Source organism: Neodiprion fabricii, chromosome 1 (genome assembly GCF_021155785.1).
Source record: "Neodiprion fabricii isolate iyNeoFabr1 chromosome 1, iyNeoFabr1.1, whole genome shotgun sequence".
Lineage (NCBI taxonomy): Eukaryota > Metazoa > Arthropoda > Insecta > Hymenoptera > Diprionidae > Neodiprion > Neodiprion fabricii.
The window spans coordinates 39857249-39885009 of record NC_060239.1 but is presented as its reverse complement, the minus strand read 5'-3'; the positions used below and the strand labels follow the sequence as shown (position 1 = coordinate 39885009).

The 27761-nt window shown below is 40.5% G+C and overlaps 2 protein-coding genes across 7 annotated transcripts in view; both read left to right on the top strand.

The window, feature by feature from the left end:
* Positions 1-27761, top strand: part of LOC124188003 (membralin) — a 78901-nt gene that overhangs the window by 7352 nt on the left and 43788 nt on the right. For all 6 annotated transcript variants that reach the window (XM_046580250.1, XM_046580251.1, XM_046580256.1 and 3 more), the window contains 3 exons: positions 185-275; positions 10292-10349; positions 20350-20433. In XM_046580250.1, coding sequence (XP_046436206.1) covers positions 185-275; positions 10292-10349; positions 20350-20433 — 233 coding nt within the window. The remainder of the gene's footprint in view (positions 1-184; positions 276-10291; positions 10350-20349; positions 20434-27761) is intronic.
* Positions 10913-13058, top strand: LOC124188004 (cytochrome P450 9e2-like). Its single transcript, XM_046580257.1, has one exon. The coding sequence runs from the start codon at positions 11228-11230 to the stop codon at positions 12755-12757; it is 1530 nt and encodes a 509-aa protein (XP_046436213.1). The 5' UTR covers positions 10913-11227; the 3' UTR covers positions 12758-13058.

Here is a 27761-nt window from a genome sequence, read left to right as displayed (position 1 = left end):
CTACTGTATTCATTACAATTAGATATACGAATTGCAGACCTTAAAGTTTTTGTTTCTACAGAAAGAAACTACTTTGAGATTACTTTTTGAACTGTTTCAAACCGTAGTCTATGAAATTCGAGCTCATGTTATATCACGAGGACTTTTCCCGAGTGTAACCTTACGTTTCAATTCACAATTACAGAAACGTCGTGACTGGGGAACACTATCGTTTCGTAAGCATGTGGATGGCTAGGACGTCTTATCTTGCCGCATTTTTCATCATGCTTGTGTTCGTAAGTATGCCAAAACCTCAAATTGACAATTACTTTTTCCATTACTTTCTATCGTACGGCGTCTTCGGTGTCTTTAATTTTAGTACTGCGTGAATTTAGAAATCTTGCACTGTAGGCAAACGGCTTGGCAGACAGGATTTGCGCGTTATGTTGCGTTAGTAGCTAGGAGGAATCGTTGCACGACGCTGATTGTGACGAGGGGTAAAAGACGTGGGTTACGAGGCTCATGTTTCGAGACCTAGGGGATAAGTGCTTGTTAGCAGAAGCCTGCAGCACCTTTCGAAAACTCGGTTACATTCCCGTGAGTTTATCTCAGCTTTCGTCCTATGTACAGGTAACGCCTTGTTTGAGAAATTCAAATCCGCGTTCAACTGAGCGATCCTTAATTACAGAGTGATGTGTTTTAAGTGAAACTCATCTCGGAGCGCTTCTGGCATTTTATGCACCTTTCGATGCTCGGTTCCCCCACGGTTGCGGTTTTCTGGGATATCTTACTCTGCAATAGTGCGTCAATCATTTTCTCTGATCCTTTGTTATTTCGTTTTTAACTGATCGGTACATTTTTTTGCGGCCAATTGAATCGACACAATGTATTTTTTCCTGTTCAATGTTCCCAACGCCACAATCCAGAATTGTTTCTTTTCTCATAATTAGACTTGTGTTTTTCTGATCACATCATGAAAAAATTGAACGATATCACACGCAAATTATGATAACTTTTATCGGAGAGATCACACCTAATAAACTGCAACTGCAATATACCGGAGACTGAGAATTCGTCGAATAAATAAACATGCAACCCAATTAAACTTATGTAATCCCAAAGTCTCGTCTCTGGTAATTATTGGATCTGGTATTAAATATCATTCGGTGGGGGTTTCTCCCAGCGTTTCCACGCGCTTCGCCTCGACATTATTGCCATCCATGCCTGCCGCTCCTTTTCACCCTTGTAGTTAACTAAGTAGTTCCGATACGCACAAATATCCCGCGATCCCCGAATGTCTATAATGAATTATATTTTCCGTAATACACGCAAGTTAAAGTACTTACCGATAATTTCGGAATGTAAAAAACAAACAAGATAAGAACCTAAATACTTTTTACGCTCACATTCCATCTTTATGCTTTGTTTCGAAAAGAAACAAGTTGGACCAATTCAATATCGTTATAATTTTTTTTTGCCAATGTTTTTTACTTACGTCAGTCAGCGAGTACACAAGGGAGTACGGCGCGTACTCAGGTACCCTTGCCATTCCTCCGTTACGACGAAGAATATAGAATAAAAATATAAATCAAAGAAGAATCCAGAATTTCGTTCGTCGTTTCGTAGAATTTCATGCCTCAGGGGGGTTAATTGCGCGAGAGAAATGGCAGAACGATAGTAACCAAAGCTCCGCTATACCAGCGTTGCGGACTTTCTCTCAGCATCTGCGCGTTAAATCTGAGAAGGCGTAAAAACGAACGCGACACCCTCCGAGCGGCATAAGGGTAGACACCTCACCGAGCGCTCCTCTTTCACCCCCTCAAATATAATACAGAATCCGCAGTACTAGCCAACGCTTGCGGTGCTCTTGTACAATCATCCATCGTGCATCCACCCGCCTGTAACGTACAACCGCGAAATCACGCGCTGCATCCTCGATCACCGTAGCCACGGAAATATTCGATCCACCCTAGACTTAGGGTATTTTCCCTGGGTGGTTAACGTTGAGGGGGCAGTGGCACCGGCTCGCCTATTTCAATATAATTTGATACGAAACGGCCGGGTTGAGGTCGTCGCCAGGAACACGAGGCTCCTAATAACGTTGATTTATACCGGGCGTCATCCTCCACTGCCAACCGAGCCGACGCGACGGGGTAGGTATCGGGAGAGCGAACTGGCTTCTGGTGGTTAGTTTGAATTGATTGCCATATCTTATTACGCGTGTGAAGCCGCGCCGGCACCTATGTTTTTCCCCCTGGACCCTCAATCCCCTCAATCCCCTCGCGAGTAACCTCGGCGTGCAATTCTCGCTTTGACCCGTGCTCGATTTCGCACGGCTTTGCGGCTGATTCCACGTCTACGAATTTCTAGCTGTAAAAATAATTCCGTCAAGAAATAGGTACACTGTAAATCAGGCTTGAGCCTCTTCGAAGATACAGAAACCCAAACAAGTTTAAATTGAAACATGATAAACATGCAATTTTACCGATTCATTATACGGAAAACCGGTAATTCTTTCGGTTGGATATGATTAATGAAACAAAACGCCTTTCTTAAAGTAGAAACCTTTGATTGTCTTGGCGATTTTGCTCGTTCTTCCAACAAAACTTTTGTACGCTGTACGTTTTATAGGGTGTGTCAAAAGAACAGAAAAAAAAATAATTTCTTTATCAAACGCGCATCAAAGTTTCGGTAGAGCATCTTTAATAGAATATCTCAGCCAAATATGAGCTCTTAATATCGTTGTTTAAAGATGCATATTTAATATTTAGATATTCTATTTCAGATACTTTACCGAAATTTTCATGCGCGTTTGAAATTTTTTTTTTTTTTCACTCGCGTACTCTACATCGAACCTACGTTCGGTAACGGAAATAGTTGTACACCCGTTTCCTCCGGCTCTGGAAGAGCAAGGACAAAGCTCTTGTCCGGTTCTTGTGTGATCTCCGGGAGCGTCGTGGTTATCGTCGATCGCGGCTCCTTTGGGATAAAGCGGGGTAGCGAACCGCATGCCGGAAATGGCAGCTGAAATGGATTTGCTCTATACGAATCGCAGGGGCGTCTACGGGCGCCGAGGCATCGCCAGACAACCAATTGGATGATGCACGGGCCGACGGTCGAATTAGCACGCTTCTAATAGTTCCGCACATACGGGGTGTCCGATTCCAATGTCGCGATTCGTCCCTGCCACATTGTTGAAGGTTCGACCAATCTTCGAAGTCAGGGAAGTCGGTGAGTAGTTGAGCGATCATACGTACGAAATATTTCTACCCTCATCATTAATCATACCAATCGAATCGAGTAAAACCGGATTGAATTACGCCACATTTTTATCATGACTAGTGCAGGTAAACTTTGATCAAGTAAACAAGATTATATAATTATTATAAGATTTCTGCCAAGTTCCACCGCATTCTTGCTGTTCTCAGAAGCGTTCAATCTGCATTTACGACTTGACGTCACTGAACTTATTACTGGTGTAATTGTCTGATCGATAAGACAAAACAATTATTTATTTCACCGACAAGTTATCACTAAGTGCATGTAATCTTTAATGACCATTTTGAGTAAGACGCTTGGAACTTGTAGAATGTCTACATATGCATAAAAACGTTAACGAAGTCGAAGTGTCAGAAATGTTTGTCAAGTTTTTGGTTTAAAAAAAGAGGTTGCGGCGTGCGGTTTTGATGAGGCCTCGTTACTTGTCTGTTCGTATAATAAACACAGTGCATGGGAATTAAAGTCGTTTCAATAGCCGTGCAGGCTATTCAGAAAGTGGTTTACGTATTGCCTGCTTCCGCCGAAAAGCTTTATTTTTGCCAGCTAAACCTTGTCGTTGAACCGGTTTTCTTTATGTGCCTTGATTAATAGCTGTGTCGTTTTGTGAAGTTCTACAATCAGCTTATTGTCTGTGGAATCTTGCATCTGCGATGCATTGTGTCAGGTTGGTATCCCTTCCAACCCCGTCAGGGTCGAGGTCGAGGTCGAGGTTTTATGTTTTCATAAACACAAATGATCGGCCAATAGTGGGGACATTCCTGTGCAGGTTTCGGTCGATTATTCGTATAAAGAATAAATGAGAAGAGGGAGAAATAAGAAAATACCCGAGGTAAAAGATCCGAAGAACAAAGAAGCAAGCGCAGAAGAAAAGAATAGGGAAATAATATTGTAATGTTAACTTCACTTTTCCCGAAATTCGTTAGTCCTAGAAAAGTATAATAACATTCTGTCACTTAATTACAAATATACAGCTTTGAATTTTCATTCCATACTTTACATGTAAAACATGTCCAACATGTAAACATTCGTCTACATACATTCTTACATCGGGTGCTCAAGAGACGAAAACTTTCTATTTACATGTAAAACCTTTGATACTTCCATCCTTCGATCAACGATTAGCTTAAATGTCCAAAATGCACGTTGCAGTGCATCTGAATTTATTTCCTGCACTATTGTCCTTTATTCAATACTATAAATACGAGAGACTTCGAACTTACAAGGAGAGTGTTAGACCTCTGGATCATTGGTTCTACTCAAACTTCTAGGGTCGTTCCCTTCGACTAAGCTACGAAGCCTGTGATGCGCAGTTTCGTCTCATAGGCCTCTCTTCACTCCGGGTAAAATTGATCATACCAGCAGTTCGCAGTCGAGTGAAATGCCATAGTAAATAGAATCATTCGCGTCTTTTTACCTCAAGTATCAAAAATCGTTGTCCTCCGTTGAAGTCTCGATCACGGGATCTTACAGAAGAAAGTGTAAACCTATAAATGATTATTTCAGAGTAACAATGAAGCAATAAACTGCGAATTTTGCGAAGTTTCGAATAGACCGGAGGAAAGCCCAGTAGATGGAACTACGCATCAGAAGTTCCAAATTTTCGATCAGAGAAAAACACCCCCAGACACTTTCCTTGTAAGCTCCAAGTAAGCGCAGATCGATTCGGTAACAGTTATTTCGACAACGTGGTTAAACTTGCGGCGGAAATTCTCCACCTCTAATTTCCCTGTTTCGCCCCATTCCACTAGCCCGTCGCTCGTGTCGGGCCACGTGAGTGAAACGTGAGCAACATCCAGCTACCGTCTCTACGTCACGTGTATCGGACTGTCGCTCCTACCATTCACCCCTTGCTTTCTCACCCTCCCGTCAACTTCGCCCTGGTTCACCGCGAGCGAAACAGGCTGGAGGGATACTCGTTAATTTTCCTGTATAACAGATTTCATTCTGCGGTCGCATCTTTGGATCATGTGTATTATTATATATCGATGAAACGAATTTCGCCACTTTCACCGGAGACTCCTGGCATGTATATTTGCTTTGAATTTGCAAATTCTGAGAAAATGAATTGGGTACTTACACTTCTTCATGGGGGGGCTTTGCATTGAGTGAAACTATTCAGGTTTTACCAAATTTTGCAACCATCCACATTGACTTTCAACCTTTTCATGAATACATTTTTCCTTAGGTGTGAATCATTTGAAATTTTGCATACATGGGCTCTTGGGGTCGCTGATTACGAATCTGAACTCGAAATTTAAAGATTCGAAATGGCGGATCCAATATGGCGGACAAACAAAACAAGAGAAATTTTGAAAAATTTCTGGGCAATATTTTGGCGTGTAGTAATCTTGTGTACAAATTGGCATTTGGATATTCATGGTAGATTAGCAGAAAATCCTTTTTTTCGTGGAAAAGTACGAATTTCGACCATTTGTTTGGATGTGCTATTTTTGCAATCATTGAATAAATAAATTTAACATTTTTTATCAGATTCGGAAATATTTCCGGGACCGTGTGGAATCAGGACTTGGCAGTTGTTACTAAAAAAGTAGCTTAACAAATAAAAACCTGCAAAAAAAAAAAGGTGTGACGCTGAGCATCCCAACATGAATTAAAGGGTTAACACACTCCTTTCTGCCTAGTAAATAAAACGTTCGGCTCATTTCCCAGTCATATTGAGACCTTGAAACTAGGAGCCGCTTCTGATACATTCATCCTTTATTTCAAAACATTAGTCATTTTTCGGGTGATTGTGACCAAGTTTTGGGTTCAGAGATCAGCTCGGGAGGTTTAACACTGCTGAATGCGAACTCCCAGTTGCGGTATTTCATATGGCCACGACTATATTAAAAATAACATGAAAGATGTAGATTGCGCGAAGCGCAACGTGGATGAGAATCTCTTGCTCTTACTCCGATTTTCAGTTCTTCACCAAAAAAAAAGTATAACTGTTATAACCCGCGGGAGGAAAAAAGTCGCAGAGCAATGAGATCCAAACAAAAAAGGAGAAGAGAAGAAAGCAGTAATAAAAAATGAAAAAATAGAAAGAATCGAGAGAAAAGAGGGATACTTGGAGAATAAACGTTCAATGCACCGATCGATCACGCATACAGAGAATAAAAAGTCAGGTAGTTATATATACGGGGAAATCGCGTGGGTGCAGAGGGAAAAGGGTTAGTCTTGGCGAAGTTGCCGGTTTAGGTAGATGAAAGCGGTGACCATCCATCAGCGAGAATTCATAATTCATAAGGCTAATCGATCTTGCCGAGAAGCACCCTCGTTTTCATTCGCGATTCTTACGCCCGGCCACAGACACGCTTCAACCTCCCTCCCATTTCAAATGGGAACGGCTGGAATTTCGGTCGAGGTGAAGTCAACTATGACGGTGTAGGACTTTCATTTTTTCTCCTCGATTATTTTCATTCGGTTATTTTGACGCGATAAAGATTTCCTTGCGGAATGAACATTTTGTATTCATCCTCGATTTTGGCAGCGTTAACTGGACAAACCTGTCCTCTGTTGTTATTCAATTGTAAATCACAAACTCAGGTGTCCATGTACAGCAACCACAAGAAAGTGGGATGCTTGATAGAGATGCGATGGTAACAAGGTGAATCACCCCCCGTAAATTCAAAACTAAATTTCGTTTGACGGATATTCTGAACTGTTCATCTCGCGCAGAGTTGTAACTTTGTTATCGACCAAATCACGCGAAATAACTTGTTAATAAAAATGAAACGATTATTAAAAATTTTGCACGAAATTACGATACTTCGAAATCTGCTTGACATCGAGGACATTATACTTGATACATCAGGTAATGATTACATCGAGTTTTCGCAGCCGATTATTTCCCCAAAGCACCCTGAAATTAATGAAATTTTAACATAAAATTTTCACTTTTCAAATGATTTACCAGGATTGCTATTGTACTTGAGAAAAATCCTGAACATCTTGAGCTTATATCAATAATAATTTCTTTAAGCAATCAAAGTCTTCGGTGTTCCTTGTGGTGGATTCGGGGGGTTGAAAACACGATACTGGTGGCGAAAGTAGGGAAATTATTTCGAATGCCTGCACCCAGTAGACTTCTAGGCTTGGAATTCCAAGTGTTCCGATTGAAAATTCTATCTTGTATTGATAACGGCACTGAATTAATCATATTACCTGCGACGTACATCGTTACACGTATTCTCGTATTCGAATTGCATTGCTTTTCCGTTTAAATTCTCCAAATGCGTCAACTATACCTACACTACTGAAAATGTTCGAAATTTTCCACACATTTACTACGCAAAAGTAAAAATTTAGTGTTTGCAAGTGAATTACTTAGCATTTTGAATAAATTCGAAATCGGTTTTAAAATTTTTTCTTGCTTAGAAAAACGTAAAAGCATATTTTGAATATATTAAATTGTTGTGGTAAATTTGTTACATTTGTGAATTTACTATACTTTTACCATACAGCATTTGTAATTGACTGAACATACTGCTAAAATTACCATACACATGTACAAAGAAATTCGATTAGAGCCTGATAAAATGAAAAATATATCGTGGCAGAACATATAAATGTACATCTCTATTAATTTTGCTCTGCAATTAGTCTGATTTCGAATTTCCTAAAACTGAATTCTAAAATGTTGACCGTACTGTATTTGAATAGTTTCTCAACAGTTTTTGGAAATTACGTAATTTTCTTCCGAAATCCCTAACAATATCACATTTGCGCATTGCCCAAAAAATGACCATGTATATTTTGGAAGTAGTAATCGAATTTTAAATTTGTGACTATTACACCGTAAATTTAGCGACACGTTCTGAAAATTGACTGAATTTAGCTAGTAAATGGGTTCGTAAAATCATTAAAAATTGTATCGTAAGTAGGAATTTTGCAAATATCTTCCCCATAAGCTATCAATGACCCGGGTATGAAACAAATAATGCGGTAATTCTTCTATTCGATCCTAAACGGCGTTTTTGTCTAGTACCAGTTTCTGAGAAGTTGTTAAAATGATGTCTGTGCTCACAGAAACTCAATGAAATCAATTATCGAACCGTTTTTATCGACTTTATTCAATTCACAGTTTTAGTGTATACATTTACCATAAAGTTACTAAACTCGTATAGTAAATTTAACAAACTGTAATTCAAAATCAATATATTCAATTCTCAGATTATAAATCAAACAATGATATCCAGGTTTACAATATTTATATCACCAATGTGTTTCGTACTTTCACTAAATTAAATAGTGCTAATTACTGATGGCATAATTTTCACCTAAAATTGAAAAATATTTTGAATGAAACCATGACTGATCAAAAGAAAAAAAAAATTCTGCCATCAAGAATATGTCTTGAAATTTACGAAATTTTGTTTTCAAATGCACGGTTTTAAAAAAATACGAAATAATCGATTGATCGATAAATTTTTACCGATTCAATCGAGTCGTGTTCAATTATTTGTTTGGACTCGATTAATCGATGCGTCGATTATTTTTAGCTTACTGGCCATTGGAGTCCCCAGCAGCCTGGCAAATCTGAAAATGTAGAATGTTTGTCAAGGCATCTGTGTTTTTTTCGGGACATAAAATCAGAAAAAAATTTCGGGTCGTTGAATTACATATCGTTTCATAAATTTTTCTGATTTCCAGTTTTCTTACTTTTATAAACGCTAGTGAGGTGAGAGGCAGAGAGGGTGTTTCAGGAATAATTAAAACCAAGGTCTTCAGATCTGCAAGCTGATTGTGAGAAGGCTGCTCGTTGCGAATAATAGGTTTACTTCTTTCAAGGGGATGCAGGTGCGGATTCAAGCGGCGTTATTCACCGCTCGATTCTATTATTCGCTGCGCTCGATCCGTTAACGCGTGCAGTGCAATTCCCAATATGCGATTTGCAATTTGCCGGCTACAATTTGTCTCTAAAGCTACGCTTGTCCTTTTACTAGAATTATCGAACGGGTTTCGCGCTCGCTTCTCTTATATTTTATGTACCTACACGTACGCGTTTATATGTACCTATACGTACATTTTTATACGTGCAAATTGTACCTGCATACACTCTAGGTGCAGTCATACCTGTAACGTATATTATGACGCTTTACACATACGTATATGGTGCGTTCCAGGTCAAATTAGCAGCCCATGTACCTCATACTCTTCGATTTCAATCATTTTTTAGCATGATGTTCATATCGTCCCAAAAGGATTCGGAATTTTTGTCAGATTATTTGAGTCACTGGTGAAATTTGAAAAAAAAATTGAAAAACCAATTCCGAAAACGCTATTTATAAAAATCTGAAAAAGTTCTCACAGGTTCTATGATTTGAAATGTGATTTTCAAGCACCATACGATAACGGGATCTTGATGTTTACTATTTTTTTCCTAATTTTTTTGTTTCTCCATGTCCGAATTGGAGTTTTTTTTTTTTTTCTATTCCCCGATCCAAATAGATCACGGAGTTATGAAAATAATGTGATTGTGCAATCTATATCGAGGCATATTAAAAAAGCACAAACAATTCCAACATGGGAAAACTAAAAATATTGAGATCCCATTATCGTGGGTTGCTCAAAAATCACATTTCAAATCATTGAATCAGTTGCATTTTCGTAATGAATTTCGCGATTATGTATAAATTTCACTAGTTGCTGAAGAAAATCTGAAAAAATCGCTGTGACCCTTTTGGGTTGGTAAGAACATCAAACCAAAAAATTATCTACTGCTAATTCGATGTAGGATGCCCCATACAAATGAATGTATAACACAGTCCGCATAAAATCAGCGGGCACTGAGTTTTGCCACAGTATTATCCGTGACATCAACTACACTAATTTCTAGAATTATCACTTCGTTGTAAATTAATTGGTAATTTTAAATCATTCTCTCTATCCGCCGAATATTTTGACCATAGCCATTTCGGTTCACGAATCAGATTATAATAAGATAAGGTTTGTCGAATGATGACACTGTTATGTTCCTTTGATAATCATCCACCCTGATATATTTGTCATTTTCTTATTTTTGTTTCAGACTGTCTCCATCTCAATGCTTCTTCGATACTCCCATCATCAGATTTTCATCTTCATAGGTGAGTGATTTGCCTTGATTATTGATATACTTTGTTCCTTCAGCATTCCAGTACCTATTATACCAGATTCGCTAAATGTGGTTGAGGATGAATAGGCTCGATAGTCAGAATCAAACATTACGAGAAGTTTAGGGGGTGGGCTGGTCGATTTTGACGTTGAGGTATATAGCTCCGAGTATCGGAAGTCCACGTATCTCAAACGCAAAAAAAGGCTTAACAGCTCCATTCTATACGAAATTCTGAACAAAAACAATCCAACACATTTGAATTTGACGTAGAAATAAAGAAATGGCATGGATTCTACGAAATCGCAATAGTAAATTCGTAGAATTTATGCAACTACTTTAACAATTTTCATGACTCTTGGTATCCACAACAAAATGTTGTGTTCCCTCGAGAATATTTTATACACAATGCATCTACAAATTGATTATTGTAAACAAGCAAAAAGTTTTTTCCGAGTGTAGGCTTGACAGACAGATGGAGTGCAGAGCAGGTTTACTATCTAGCAAAAAGTATAAGATTGCCATGCACCTGTAAATTGCAGAGGGCTAACTAAAGCTTAAAGCTGAACGAACGGATGCGTACATTATTCCCGTCGAGGTTTCATACGCATGGTCCGTGCGCTCGTGACGTGTTGTTTTGCAGGATTGCGTGTCGATTAGCATACAAGGCCTCCCACTTGTTCCTTGCCACCCGAGGAACCTGCGTTTTTCCTTCCCCCAACGGTTTAGATCCCGATAAAACTCGTCCGGTGAAATTAAGAGGCTGTAGTCATCGAGCGCCAAGATTCGGTGAAATAGTTCGCGCAGTAATCCCATCCATTTTTTCGTATCGGGTAAAAATTTCCGAACGACCAGTGAATTTTTTTTGAAACCATGGATACGGTTTCAACGACACTCCTGCTTCTCGGCGTCGGCGCTTTAACAGTATTCGTGACCTGGGTACGAGGGAGAATTTTTTATTGGCAGCTCAGGGGTGTCCCAGCTGCAAGCTCAGTGCCCTTCCTGGGAAGTTACATGCCGTTGTTTCTACGGAAACTGGCGCTACCCGATTTTCAAAAGTATCTATACACCATAGACATGGAGTCGAAATACATAGGAATGATGGACTTCAACACGCCGTCTATTCTCGTCAGAGATCCCGAGCTCATAAAGCAGCTTGGCGTCAAACAGTTTGAAGAGTTTCCGGACCACAAGCCCGTCGTTGGCGAAAATACCGATTCGTTTTTCGGGAAAATGATGTATTTTGTGACGGGTAGCCGATGGAAGGAAATGAACGCCGTGATTAGACCGGCCTTTACGTCCAGCAAGATCAAGTTCATGTCCGAGCTCGTGTCAGAGACCGCGACCGACTTCGTTGCCTACCTTTTGCGACATCCTGAGCAGACTTCGTCGATAGAAATGAAAGATGCCTTCACACGATTCACCGCCGACGCCATAGCCACAGCAGCATTTGGCTTGAGGGTCAATTGTATGGAGGATAAAAACAACGCTTTTCACACTTGGGGTAAACGGGCCACGGATCTAAGCAGTTCGTTGGTTCTATCGAAAATTATTTTATTCCGCGTTTGTCCGCGGCTATCGCGTTGGTGGGGCATGTCCCTCATCTCGGAAAAGTCGGCAAAGTTCTTCAAGGATTTTGTCAAGGAGAACTTGGCAAGTAGAAAAAAGCTGAACATCGCGAGGCCGGATGTTATCCACCTGCTTTCACAGGCCAGTAAGAAAAACGACGGCATAGTCATCACTGTTGACGACGTTATCGCCCAGGCGTTCAATTCCTTCTTCGCCGGTTTCGACACCTCCTCGACGCTGATGTGTTACACCGCCTACGAGCTGGCCGTTAATCCGGACATACAGGATCGTCTTCGGGACGAGATTGACCGGTGCCTTCGGGATAACCGTGGAATCATATCGTACGAATCGCTCAACGACATGAAGTATCTCGATGCCGTTGTCGCCGAAGCGCTCAGGAAATATCCACCGCTGCCATTCACCGACAGGATATGTCGCAAATCCTTTGAATTACCTCCTGCCCTTCCCGGGATCGATTCGTTCACTCTGCAGCCAAATATGGTCGTCTATTTTCCGATTTACGCGATCCATCACGATCCCAAGTACTTTCCGGATCCCGAAAAATTTGATCCGGAACGTTTCAATAAGGTAAACAAAGCCAAGATCACACCCTATACTTATATACCCTTCGGAGTTGGCCTCAGAGTTTGTCTGGGTGATCGGTTCGCCTTGATGAGCATTAAGCTGATCTTAGCTCATTTGCTGGCAGAGTTCGTTTTAAAGCCGACATCGAAAACCCCGATTCCGCTGAGATTTTCTAAAAAGTCTTTAACCATGGGTGTAGAGGATGGATTTTGGCTTGAATTACTACCAAGGAAATCCTGTTTTAATTAAGTATTTAAATCCGAGATATATCTCATGTTATTATTATTTTTATTCTTTACTCATAGCCTGAATTTCATTCTCGCAGAGTAATACTCCTAGTTTCATTCTTTTCTCCTTCATTTAATCATCTATTCGACCAAAATGAACAATTTTTTCCGGACACCCTTTGCATATTGAGTTACTCACACGTATGTGCTACATTTAATTCAGGATTTCACAATCCCAGAGGACTCTTTTCTTACCAGTGGCGTAGTTTGTATTATAATGAAGCAATAAAATGTGTGAAAATGGATAAAATAAAATGAATGATCTGACAGTATAATTAATAAAGATTATTATTTCGGTATGGCCATGTGCTGTGGCTCAAAAGTCCTTATTTTTATTTCGTTTATAAATTATAAATGGGCAAAGGAAACGTTTTCTTACTCGTTTACTACTTTGGCGAAAAAGTTCGCCAGTAGCCGCTCTCTCAGATCAGCCTTTCACAAGGTTCAATGGTAACGTCGCGCTGCGGTTTAAAGAGCCTTGAGAGCTCATATTCTTTCATATCGATAATGTTAGCTTCCGATATAAAAAGTAGCTTGTCACTACCGTAAAATTTACCGTACCGGTCGATGGCAGATGGCAAGGTCGTTAAGTTACCAGTTGGTGAAGACTAAGGCATAAAGGACCATGTTTCCTTACCGATAGAGGCAATGCCATTCGTAGGAAAGGCCAATTCTGAGAAAGTACATCAGATGCAAAATCCTTGTGCCAAGTAGATTAGAGCGGAAAGGATCAAGACAAATTTACTTTCCAACTTAGAAGGCGCTAAAATGATAATTTACTTTAACAAGCACCAGCAACGATAGCATCACCTAGAGGAAAGTATTCAAGTCAAAATTCTCACTGTCAAGTACGTAACTACTTCGCATGAAATAAGAAATCAACAAGAAAACTAAAGAATTTATTGGCGAAATCTGAAATTCGGAATTACTTATACTTGGTGGGCCTACTTGGAAAATGAAGAACGAAATGAATAGACACGCCTATGGAGCAAGTAAATATAAAAATTCGCTGCCGTCGGACCTCTGAGAAAGTTTATCTGATTTAGGGACTTACGTCTCGCCATTTCTACAAGTTTTTCATCCACGGAAATATTTTCTGTACCCCAAGTTCGAAGAATATTACTTCATTTTCTAGAATACAGCTACCAAAATACACTTAACTTAACTAATGATTGAACTAATAGGGCTGTAACTGCGAACTGATTGCCCTATTCCAGAGGTAGTCCACGTATGCTTGTATAAAGACGCTCTGTAGGTGGAGATGGTCAAGACATGACGCATACATGAAAGAATAACGATGAAATTCGATTCATGTACCAATTTACCGACACTGGTAGCAAGAAATTAAATTCCGTCATTTATTTTATTTTCTCATAGGCAATAATCGAAATGAAAAAATCAAAGTTTGGTAATCCGTAGGTAGTGTGTTAAAAAAAATTCGTTTGTACATTAAAGTGCTCAACAACAGATGATTGCAAAAAATTGCGCGGGGTTGAAGACTAATGCATTTCGGAACACCGAGGGGTTCTTACGACCAAAAATTGTACTCCTTCATGAATAATGATTTCTCTAAGATAATGCGATTGGATAAACATTTCCGACATTTCTTTTTACTTACTTTTATTACTTTTATCGGGTCAACTTGCTTCGTGTGCCAAGTGCCCCAATTTAACATAATTTTCAGATTTAAAAATGATTCCAGGGATCTAATTAGCGAACGTATTGAGTTGAAGGCGTTGGTGAGTACGTGAAGTTGACTAATTTATTGCATCGATTCTGAAGTCGAGGACGAAAATTTCGATTTTTCTCTGAAGTTTAACATAAATTCGCAAAATCTAGGTGAAGAGTAAGGAATGGTTGTGTTCGTTTTGGAATCCAGATATGCTGCGGATAGTCAATCGTAGCGAAGAACCGTTGATAAAAGATGTGGAAAGTGGAGAAAGGAAAGAAAAAATAAATGGCAAGATATTATATTTCCTATAGATGTATCTCGATATTCGTGACGCACACGTGTGACTAGCGATGGAGGAATAACGTCGTATCGTAAATACGCGGAGTGATTGGCGTCTTTCCTTTTTCATCCGAGTGGCTCTCGCCGCTCCGTTGCCTCGCCTGTCGTTCTACGGTATTTCTTACCCACGTTAAGTGGAAATGACCCCTACGCTCCCGACTATAACTGACAATAAATATGCCCGCATCTATGGGAACCCATACTCCCTTACTCACGCGTGAACACGCTCACGCGACTCCATGTGTGTCCATCAAGAAAAACGTATCATCACCCCGACGCACTCAATTAGGTATCGATGATGTTTACAAAGAAAATTTCGTCCCTGGTCCAACCAGTTTCGACGACAATAACCGAGCGACGAAATCGAGTAGATGGTCAAGTGATATCGGTCTGTCCAGAAATGATTAATCCCTGCATGCTTCATTTCCTTTTCTTTTATTTCATATTTCGAGCAATATCATGTAATTTTCCAAAACTAAATTCATCGCACTCTTAACAAACTCCAGTAGGTGAACTAGATAATTATTGTTTCAGTAGAGCCAAGTATTTTTTTAATTTAGTACGATGATACAAATAAGACAACACTGATGGAAGGTTGCAGTTAATCGAAACCTGTTCGTAAATGTAAAATGTTTGTTGAAACCACCATGTCATTTGACTGCACAACAATTTGCACTCCACTACATAAGAAATTTCGTAACAAATTGATCACAATGATGAAAGTTGTTCGCTTTTCGTAAATGCAATTACTGGTATTTTTTTTTTTTCTTTTTATCACAAGCATTTCAAGCCAACTATAAAATGCTCCACATTATTATTTACTTTCATCGTGAGGTGTCAATCTCGTTTGTCAATATTTTTTTTTCTCGTTCAGAGCATTTCGACCCGAGGTTTGTCTTCTTTCCACAATATTTGCCGGTCCCATTTGCTTTGCGTACATGACGTACAGACGCGTTCCGATCCATCCGGCTATCATACTGACTAGAAATATGAGCCAGTACCACGAGTCGATGTCTCCCTCAAACATCATCTGTTACTTTCGGAGAACTGATCCAGTTATTTATCCGGCTTCTTCTCTCTGCAAGTCGCGGCGATCACTTCCGATTGTATTTGGAGCAACGCTACAAAGTTTTCCAGTGATTAATTCGGCTTGTCTGTGGCTGCTACTGAACAGTGTTAAACGTCGAACGCTGAAACCGTTACTCCGCCAGAATCACATGACTCACTTCGGCTCTCATCGTCGACAGTCGTGCTTGTCTTGGCTGGGCTCGGTTCAGTGATCGCAATTCATTTCACTCATGTTGAAAGTCGTTAGACACTCCACACTTCGGAGTTTGCGAAGGTCTTCAGCCTGTCGAATGAACGAACGTTTCTCTTGGAAACAGGAAACATTGGAAGATAGACCATCCTTTCATCATTTTTTACATCTTGAACAACAACAACGTGGATATTGCTCCGCCACGCGTTGAGAGTCACTAACTCAGTTCACGTAGCGTAGATTACATACGCCAGATTACGAAATACATATGGGCGTAGCTTACTCAGAGCAGACGACAGAATGAGATAGTGTGGCGTGGTTACACACTACGTGTATTACTTCACTTATCCACGTGACGCTACGCCCTAACCAAACTGACGAGTCTTCTCACGTGCATAATTGCGCATACTCGGACCGTGACATTATCTCAAGATTTTGGTGTAAGAAATTAATCCAGCCTTGAAATTGGTAAAATGTGCACATGCTCAGTCGGTTAGAACGCTGGACTAAGTTCCTACTCGTGTATCTTCAAATAAATTTGCGCTTTCTTGTATTCCTACCGGTGATAGTTTTGACTGTTAGGTCCAAAGGTAATGGATGATTGTTTACGGTCGAATAGACAAGGAATTTATATTGCCAGATGTTGAATCGGAGGTGTTTTTTCTTGGCTTGCAGCCACCCTTGTTGATGAAAAAATTAACCCAATCGTTGAATAAAATTTCCAGGGAATCAAGAAAACATACCTGACTGGTCATTTTGACGTATCGTTATTCATTATTTTGCTTGCATTCTAAACATAATATTGTCCCATATGTATTAGAACTTTGATGTAAATATTTTGGTTTAACATATTCGGCCCAGTTTGAGTGAAACATATTTGTCTGTTTCTCATCTTTTCACTGCGAAATAGGTGAGGTGATAAGATTTCTGTATCATTACAGACTACATGATATATAGTAAGTGTTATGTTGATTTCAAACAAAAACTATAATACAATCCATATTTTGTTTTTTTTTTATCCGTAATCGAATACCTGGGGCGTGATAAATAACTTTCGCAGTCAAAAGTAGAGCAGGAAATTAACTTTTGGGCACATTTTGGTTATAGGCTGGATTATATGCGCAAGGAAACATCGTATTGGAAGAATAAAAAATCATAGATGTATTTGAGAGATTATGTGCATGCGTAGCATACATAGCACTATTTTTCAAATGTGCTTAGCACAGTTATATTGCCCTAGGTAACGATATTCAAGTCATTCGTTCTTATTTTTCTGTTTAAGACAACGCGACAAATATGAGTTTCAGTCCAATTCTCATTGCATTTTATAAATTTGTAACAAAAATGAAGATAATTCACCGGTTTCAATTGGTGACGAACGCGCACCGTTTCTGGATTCCAACTTGAACCAAGCTCACTGTTCGGACAGTATAGTCACCGAGCCCTTTCTTAGGACAAGGGGAACGTGGGTCCTATAGCTGATGTAGCCACGGCATTTCCACAGAATACTGTAGATAACAATTCTCGGTTCCACCACGGCGAGCGGCTTTCTTAGCAGTTTCTTGGACCGGTATCAAAGGGTATCAAAGTAAAGGGATTAGGCCTGCCCCTATTTTCGGCATTCAATCTTTCTGGGACAAATTTGTCTAGATCCTGGAAGTACTTGGGGCTCACTTGCAGAGCAAGTATTGGTATTCAGATACGTGAGCCAGGTTCAATCACGACCCCTTCCCAATTATTTGGTGCTAGCACAAGCTCACAGATACTAACGCAGTCCATCATAATCTCAGGTGGAAACTATCTCAAGGCATCGATGAGAAACACGACCAGGTAATGTAGCCAGTTCATAGTTCCGGAGGACATCTTGGAATTCTCCTTGAGCGAGAGATCTAATTCGGTGTCTGCCTTCTTCGGGATTTCTGAATGAGCAGCTAGTTGATGATATACGAAGCATATGATGGTTGACGGAGTTTCGAACCTGGCGAAAAAGAAGTTGAAGGCGTGCGTGGTTATCTCTTCACGAATCAGTTTTTCACCGCTCTTCTTGTGCATTGCGTGCATCAGCAAATCTGTCGATTGTTACGAAAAATTGGGTGAACTGAATTATTTATTGCTTCGCATCTATAGTTCGTACGGGATCGTATAGCAGCTGCGGAGAACAGAGGAGATCGATTTCAAATGCTATTATTCCTCCTCGCAGACCGCATTGCGCATTGTACAAAGGAGCTGACGATTTTGCCCATAAACTATTTTTGTTCAACATTTGAGATGAACACCATCAATTTTGAAAAACTTTAACGAAATATTTTGGAAATCAATTGAAAGTTATTTACTCGTTGTTGCTTTACTTTGAATCAATTATAATTTCCGTTAATTTATTGAACTCACCAGTATCAATTTCAATTTCGCATACAACATTTTTACGTATCAATAACTCCTGTACAAAATATTTATGTCGAAAATTTGCACCAAATAATACCAAGTTCACCTAACAACAATAGAAAATGTGTAAATATCATCATAGACAGTAGTTGATAGTTTCTACAAACAGCGTAGCAGAAAAGAATGACATTATTATGTAGTTGAAAATCTAATCTATGGACAATGAAAAACGATTGCCCTAAAGATTTAAAACCTACGTGACGAGAGGAGCAGGGGATTACGGGAGAGAGGGTCTGGCTCCGAGAAACCCCTCAGGAGGATACGAAAGTTGCAGGGTGAGTTGATAGAAGAAGGATCCGACACAGTGTAAACAGGGAAGCTATTTCGGTAGGTTAATCATTTGAAATATACATTAGCATAGAAAAACAGCAACGGCCTCGTCGCCGTGCCGAAATTTTCCTCTTCGCCAGGTCGTCTTATATTCTTGTCTGGCAAACCATTTGTTCTCTCGATGTTTATCTCCAACAGTCTGTTTTTCCTCACCCGAACCTTATCCAGCTTTACGTAGGTGTCTCGATAATGGCGATGATATACCTCTTAGCTGCGACTGCGTCTCTGCTTTGGGTTCGTTCTTCTTCAAAAATCCTGCCGTCTGATCTTATACGCCGTCTACGACGAACGTGAGAAGCTGAATCAAGCAGGGCGCGCACCTGCGGTTGATAAAAAAAAAAGCAGCATAAGGTGAGGTGAGAAAGGTGAAAAACAATGGAACAGAAATAAACCAACGCAAAGAAAATAGAAAAACCGTTGAAACTGTGCTGAACTCAGCAGGGAAAACTTTCAGCTTGTGGTGGGGGGAATCGACTGAGATATTAATGAGGTGAAAATCTAAAATTCATCAAACCGATGTTTCGGGTCGGGGGAATTGGGTTGAGGAGTACTTTTCCTCTTCTTCTTCTTCTTCTTCTTCTTCTTCATCTTCATCTTTGCCGTCATCTTCTCAGTTGGTCTTTTTCCTGGATGCGGTGCGTAGGTCTGCGTGACGCGGCATCATCCGCGGGCGGTCATCCGCGTCGCCATCAAGGCAACTGCCGGTATTACAGGCCCCACCTCACGCCCGTACCTGCCACTCGCACAAGCCGTATAGACAGAAGCGTGAGAGCGAGCGCAGTGCTACTCCGAGTAATGTGATGATAAAAGTTTGCAGAAATTTAAACCAAGATTGATGAAGACGCGAACTTTAAAATTAACTCTCATCGGGCTTTGAAGTGGCGCGTTGAACCGGTACCTCACTCTCGCCCAACTCTCCGCAACTCGACACGCCATCGTCCCATCGCCTTCCTCCACCTCTTCCTCATCCTCCTCCTCCCCCTTCTTCATCTTGGCACCAACTTCGCGACCCCTTGCGCAGGCAACCCACCACGACATCACCGGCTGACGCATTATCAATATTCATAAGAATCCATACACCACGAATTTCAATCAAACTCACCCGATGCTCGTGGTGATTTTTGTCCATTACGTGTACCATTTGGGTACACCGAAGTCATCTGGGAGTAAAAGTGTACATAAAGGCTACACCATACGGTGACAGAAATTGTAATTCCTCAAAGACGTCTCAAATTTCAAAGAAACAATGAGATTGAACAAATTTTCAATCGAAACTCATCGAATAAGAAGTTTTTTGATGTATACCTGTATATAAGGCTTCAGAATTACAAGCGTATGAAAGCCTATTTTTGCAATGTATTAAAACTTCTTTCAATGATTCAATCTGAAATCACAATCTGTTTGAACTCCGACTCCAGAATTGAGTTATGCGGAACTTTCAGGTTCGATATTCACTGTAAAGGATGGAAAGTGAACCGAATAGTAATATTTTCAATTTGTTCTCATGTTTCAGTGGACCTCCTCCAGATGCTCGAATTCAACGTGACAGTATCATTCCCTGCAGCACCATTGCTCACGGTTATCCTGGCCCTTGTCGGTAAGTAATGTTTAACGTACTTGAGAATTGACAACAATTCTACAGTATCTGGTTCCGAAAGTGATCCGTAAATTAATCCATCAGTCCAATCATTCATCGATTGGCAGTTCAAATGTCAATCTCAACTTACTTGCTGCCCATAGACAGCGACACAAGTCCGCATCGGCCGAAGTGTGATTTGAATCGGTTTGCTCACTTATCGTTTCCCGTAATGGCTTACCCAACTTTCTGCATAAATTTCTAATGAACACGCAACAGTTGGGCTCTCCAGGTCGAAGCTTTTCAGGCGCCAAGATCAATGGCTAGAATATCGAAGTTCCGACTGCGGCTTTTCCTCGTTCAATGGTTAGCCGAGCATCCTACTATCTTTTTTGAAAAAATCAAATCAGTGCTGAAAGGATTAAGATTTTGAGCGTTTTTTATTTTATAACTAACCCTGGGGTCTTTGTGAATTGTTTGTTTTGAAGTCTTTTCAAGTCTACTTCGATTTTTTTTAGTCATACCACGTCTCACAGCCACTAGTTCCGTAGCAAATGAATTACGCAAGGAGTAAAAAAGAAGCAATAAAAAAAAAAAACATCAAAACAAATATTAAAGGTGGGAGAAATCAGGGGTGAGGTTACAGTCAGATGACACTTTAAGGATCGGAATGGAAGAGGAAGGGATGGCAAGAGGCGACGAAGAGGGAACGGAAGCGTCGGGAAGTTGTTATCTGGAGTAATGGGTTCCGGTTCCCGTGTCGCTTCCTGCCCTCCATTCGTCATCCTATATACTCTTCGAGTCGGGTGAGTTAGTCGGTGATCTCACGCGCTGGCACCCTGATCTGTCATCCCTGTACAGAATTTTTTCACCTCAACCAAATCAAAATTATATCAGGATATCGGCTCGCGATGGCAATGATCGAAGCATGGGATTGCCGTACTACAACTTGCCTAAAAAAATGCCCATGAAAGTTATGGAATTGTGTTTATTTGGTTTGAAATTCGATTCAACTCAAGTTTGAGATATCCTCCTACGATTCAATGGCATTCTCGAAAAAAGTTGAACCTCCAGAAGCGAATTTTTGTGAATTTCGTTGAAAGTGCAACTAAATTTTTGGAAAAATTAAGCGTCAACTGTTATTATTATAGGCATTTAGTAGGGTGGTCCTTAAAAAAGGTCATTTTTGATTTTGACGAGTTTGCCCTCCAAATCGGCTCCAGATAATTAAAAAATAATTCCCAAATTTTTCAGATTCAGTCGAGATATGAATATATAAAAATGAGGGAATTATTTTTAATTTATCTGGAGCTGATTTGGGGGGCGAGCCGGCTAAAGTTCAAAAATAGCCTTCTTCGGGACTACCCTAATATTTAGTAATAGGGATATTTCAAAAGGGTGATCAGGTTTTCGACTGAAACTTGAAATAAATATTATCCTTGACCGGTCAAGTCAAAACCTTTTTTTCCAAAGAAAATGTCCGAGCACGAAGCGTTCGATCAAACGTCTTGCAACCTTCTCTCGATATTGGCATCCACCGAATATTGATCCGCATCTACGTTCAGGGAGGTTACGATTCAAATTAGACGCAGAAAGTTCCCGCTTCACAGCCGCCGTGACGCCTTCGCAGTGAATCCGTGTCAAACCCGATTACAGGCGGGGATAACCTCGGGGCTGTTTTTGCATAATTGAGAGTTAAATTGCGCCGGTCGGCGCCGGCTACGTTAGGTCTGCATGACCAAGTGCCAAACGGCCCGTGTCAGCCGGACACTTTCGGCCGCGTGTGCCAGCGAAAGCTGAGGTGTCGATGGGGAGGAAATTGATAAACGTTTGCGCGCTTCCGACGTCTCGCCAAAACTCGACGTTAAACGCGCATTTTTCAGCTCCCACAGCTCGGTTGGATGAACCAATGCGACGTAAAAAGCGGGGATTGCTGGGCCCAGGGAAATACGATCTCTTAATTAGGTATCGCTTCGCCTCCGTTAAAAGCCGCCAATCCACGAAAATGAAAAAGAAGGCGAGAATTATTGTAAGCCGTGCAACTGCCGGCGAGGCACGACCCTGCAGTCCCGCACCCTCCGCAATTCTTTCCATGAACGGTGTTGACAGAGGCCGCGGAGGTATACCCATCCTCTCGGAATCGCGATATGAGGATTTCATGATTTATTTATCATCTTATTAGAAATTGTATTGATTAGAGTCAGGATTGAATGGATACACTTTTATTGAAATTACATCTTAGGTTTTCGAAACAATACTCCTTTCAAGTTCTTACGTCAAGCCCGCACTATCCTAAGTCTAATGGACAAGCGGAAAAAGTAGTTGGCATAGCTAAATCCATACTAAATAAATCCATAACAAGAATCATCCAGCTTTAATTCACAATCAGTTAGTTGTATGTCACTTCGATTAGTTACGGTCCTCAGGAATGCAGTTCGTCGCTTCGTGGAACAGAGTGCAATGGCAATCAATGGACTGCAGACAATTCCCTGATTGAATTTAATATCTTCAAGTCATTTTGCATGGACAGTTTGAAGAGCACCTCATCTTATCACATCCACCTTTCTCCGGGTCCGTACTCCTCATTCTCGTGTCGATCATTAGTGCGAGTTACAAACATATGTAGAGCAAGTATAATAGCGTAGAAGATCCGGGTGTATAGATGGACATGTTTATCGTACACATTGATGCTCGTCGACAAACATACGGAGGTATATAACATTTCGTGTCCTCCTCCTCTTGATCCTGTTCTTCGTCACAGCTACGCCCTCTAGCTCTACCCTACGGCTCGCGTCACAGATCAATGATACCTGCTCGATGTTGACACAAGCTCACCCTCTTCCCTCTCTTTTTTCCACGTTCTCCGTACCGCGTTGTACACACCACCCTACTTCGGTTTATCCTGAACCAACCTTTCCTCGACGCCCCGCTTTTCTTCTGCCGAAGATCCGCACTGGAAACAGAAATGCAAATCAACAGTTACCATGGGTATAGCTCTTTTGAATATGGCTGTTTCTTACATGGCTAGACTAAATCCCTAATTTCACAAATAACTCTGATTTGGAAACCAGGAATTTGTTAAGCCTGACGTTCGTTCTGCACGGTGAAACAGAAATTATAATTTAAAATTTTCTTTATTGACTTAAGTGGGTCTTGATGGAGATACGGTAATACAAGGTTTAATTGTAGACGTATACTTTTGAATATTTAAATCGTAAATGAAAAACACTTTGTGTTGAATTATTTACCGAATGGTATATTGATGTAAAGATAGTTCAAAAACGAATCTATTGAATATTTGTAATGCGTGGATAATGAGGAAAGTTTCCGAAAACTGAACTTGCAGTAACCAGCAAAGCTTCTCATACCGATCTAAAACATGATTAATGTAAAAGTCAGATGATAATTCGCATCTTTAATTATTATCTTCTCTGAATCATTGCAAGAACACCGTAGAAAAATGGAAGTGGAAGACGATTATAAATATGGCCAATATTGTTTTGAGGTTTGAGCAGCTAGAGAGGTCTTGGGATTTGGGAATCGATACTGTGCAAGAGTCCCGGACTGGTCGAATAAAATGAACTCTCGCAAACAGCGAAAACTAGAGTTGACTAGATTTTGGAAATAGGCTATTCCCTTTACGGGCTAGAGACAACTATGAGATTTTAGGATCGGATAATGCCGCCGGGTAATGCACCAGTTTAAATGCATACTATATCTGGGCATTTCTCACTTAGGTCGAATCGCGCTGCAAGCAGCCGGACGGTCGCAATGGCTACTAGACCGCCGTTTATATAAAGAAGTTAAAATTCTCCTTGTAATACGAGGGGAAACTCGATAATCTTATCTCAGCTCCAGGATGAAATTGCAGCGGAAATTTTATAAATTTCTTACGGCCCCAGCGAATTTTTCTTTTTTAGGCCAGGTACTGCAACCCATGCTTTATACTGTTTTCATTAGGTATGACTGGAGCCTGCAGCTGTTTTAACGATATAATGAGTGTAGTTTCTTAGTGTCGTAGGACCCATGAAAACTGTCAAAAATACCTGACGTTTCGGCGCTTTGAGGGGGGTCATAAATAGTGCAAAAAAAAAAAAAAAGTAAGAAAGAAAACAGAAACAATGTGAAATCAAAATTACTCAAATCCAACTTAACAATATAAACCTCGTGAAAAGTATGCTTTGCGTGTTCCCGAAACCACCGCACCATGAGACGAACTTCAATGTTTATCGAAAATTCAATTATACGTTTTTCCAGTACTCGCAACGCATTGAGGAAATCGCTGTGATTTAGTTAATTTCCATTCGTCGTCCGTTTGGTACCGTTTCGTATGGATCGAACGCAGGTATTCACAGCAGAGACACGAGTTTGCACATACCTGTACATATTTGTGTATGACGGCCACAGCGCCCTCGCAACGCCGAGCAATTATGTCGGTCGCGATCGACGAGTCGAACGCTGTGAACCAATTTAAATGCGTTGAAACTGATCGATGAACTTTTCACTCCAACAACTCGGTAATACTTTCGTACACGATCAATTGGCTACTCGGTGTTATGTACCTGCCTATGTATACCGTTATCCGAGCTCGTTAGCGAGTCCGAAATTGAAAAAAAGTAAATGAATGTAGAAATTGAAATAAAGAGAAAAGTTGGGTACAAAAAATAGGGCGACAATTGGGAAGGGCGTCAAAAAGAAACAGCTACAAGCATGGCACGCTTCGGCGATCTCGTCGGCGCTTCATTAGCATTCCGGAGATGCTATTTCGTTTTAGGCTCCATCTTGTCACCCTCACGCTGCAGGGGTGGGAGGAACCGCGTCGCGTCGCCGAGTGTCTGGTCAAAAAACTAATTACCCAACGTCGATTCTTCATCTTTTCTTTCCCTCTTACTACTTTCAACGAGACTGGATACGCTGTTAGCTTGTTTCAAAATTCTCTCGCTTTCGATTGCTCAGCATAAAAAGATGGATTGAAATGTGCAATCCTTCTTTTTGGGGATATTTATAACGCGGCTAAAGGGTATAACAATAAAGTACAGAAAGTAATTATTTCATAATGTGCAGTAATGGCCACCCAGCGAAATGCAGGACATGGTGTGAAATCTAGTTTTGGTTGAAATGCAGAATTTTCATGGGTATTAAATCACCTTGAAGAATTCCTCCACTCAAAAATCATTCATGTTTACGTTGGTTATAATTCGAAGTTTTCAGGCTACTTCAAATATCGCAAACGCGAATCAACTTTCGTTTTCCGTATTTCAAGTCAAATAAACTACCCAAAAGAAGTCTCTATTCCTTTAATTTTTGATAGACTTTCATTACTATGAAGCGAAAGACATTTTCTTGTTATTTTGAGATCGTTTATACAGCTGTTTGACCATTGTGTACAAACCAACCCAGCATGTCGTTTGTAATTCAGTGTGTGAAATGCCTTTTCAATTGAACAGGAAGTATTTGTTGGTAAAAAATTCATTTTGCATAAGAATTTTAAGCTACTGATCGGTCGATCCGGTGTAATAAATATATATATATATATATATATTTATTCCTATCATCCCCTACTGCACGATTCCCTGGATCTAACCCTTTTAATTTTCATACCCCACAGATAAGAGTCCGTGCGCTGCATTGGTGAGCCGGGTTCGCAGCCTATTAATCACGGTTAGCGAAGCGTTTCAACGTATTTAGGTAGCGAAGATGCCGTATCATCACTTCGGCGCTGGTTGTTTTAGTCAGGTCATTCGCTGTTTCGTGACCAAATGACTGACACCCTGTATGTGATACCAGCCGGCCGAACTGGATCAGGAGGCGCATTACTTTGCACCGAGTAACGGCATGCGGCAACCTCCACCTTCCAGGGGCAGGGCGCACCTTGTGAAACGCACTTTTATTATTCCCGCTCGACCTCCCATCGCGTATACGGTATATCATTACAATTAATTATCGCACACGCGAGACTGCACGCTCCGTTACGCTTTGCGTATATGTATATATATATATACCTTAACGCCATCGGCCATGTTCGTAGATACGGATACGAACATGTAGGTAATGGTCTGTGTTTTTAATTGACTTACAGCTGAATTGCTCCCGGAACGATTATTTCGACTAAATCGCGTGGCGGGGAAAAATTTTAGAGCACAGTAATGATCCGAATGTATCGTGAACCAACTGATCTTCACGGTAGTCGTTATTTTGATCGTTGCTTCAGGAGCAGATACTGAAAACGATAGCATCACGGATTCGTAGTTTGAACTGACGATGGTGGACTTATTCAAATGAAAAAATCCTCACTGATGGCTTCGCGATATGTTCACTAAGATTTCACTAATAAATATAGATATATCGGAAAGAAAACGATATCCAATTCAACTTATTTAGGAAAATGAAATGTAAAATTCAAAATTGTGGGTGAATCTTGGAACTATTTCCGTATTACAAGTTTTAAAGTTTGAAGGAACCGCAGTATGGTGATTGAGTTGGCAAAACGAAGATATTTCTCATTCCAAAAAATTCAGGACTGTTGATTCATGGTAATTGGTTGGTAAAGGTATTCAGACTAATACACAAGAACACAAACACCGGGAGCGGAACAAAGTGTTTTATAAACGCTTTACGTCTTGGTAGTGCCTAGTCCACGGGTAAAGATAAAGTTGATGTACGTTCAGAGAATCTCGGAAGAAGTAAAGCCTGAGCAAAGTTTGAATATCAGTAACGCGTGATTAGACCGTGTAAAAGCATTTCAGAATGGAATTTCGAAAGTGCGATGTCTCCGGGGTGTGGGATAATAACGTCCTGAGCTACACATCGACGTATCGATTCTACGAAGAACAAATGGCAGCCGAGTATATTACGGTGCGTTGAAGCGCGATAACAGTTGCGAAGTTTCGGGTGTTTATCTTCGATTGAGTAACACTTTCCGTAGTTGGAATGAGGGTGCTTCGCCTGGTGTAAGTGGTGAGATGATATCTATATCCAAGGATTCAGGTTGGGATGGGGACGGGGATGCGGATGATGGGTGGGAAAAAGTTGCGCAAGTTAACAGAATCAATATTGCTTTATTGGAATTCACTTGCAAGCTGTATTTATTTACATTCAGCTCGATCAGGTATGGCTAAATGAAGCACCTTTCACTATTTTCCCTAATGTTTACCAATCTGTACATATTATGATGTTTATGATGCATCTACAAACACGTGAATCCCCCCCCCCAAATTTCCCGTGGTGCAGGAAACCGGTCATGTCGTGTTTGTAGTCCAATTTGTAAGAATAATTTGTTCAATTTGTCGAGCCTTCGTTGGGACATAATGGTGTGTGTAATACAGGCCGGTATGGCTGAATTAAATTTA

Bases quoted from the DNA above. Each gene is read 5' to 3' on its own strand.
- LOC124188004 (XM_046580257.1), top strand. From the start codon at position 11,228: ATGGATACGGTTTCAACGACACTCCTGCTTCTCGGCGTCGGCGCTTTA.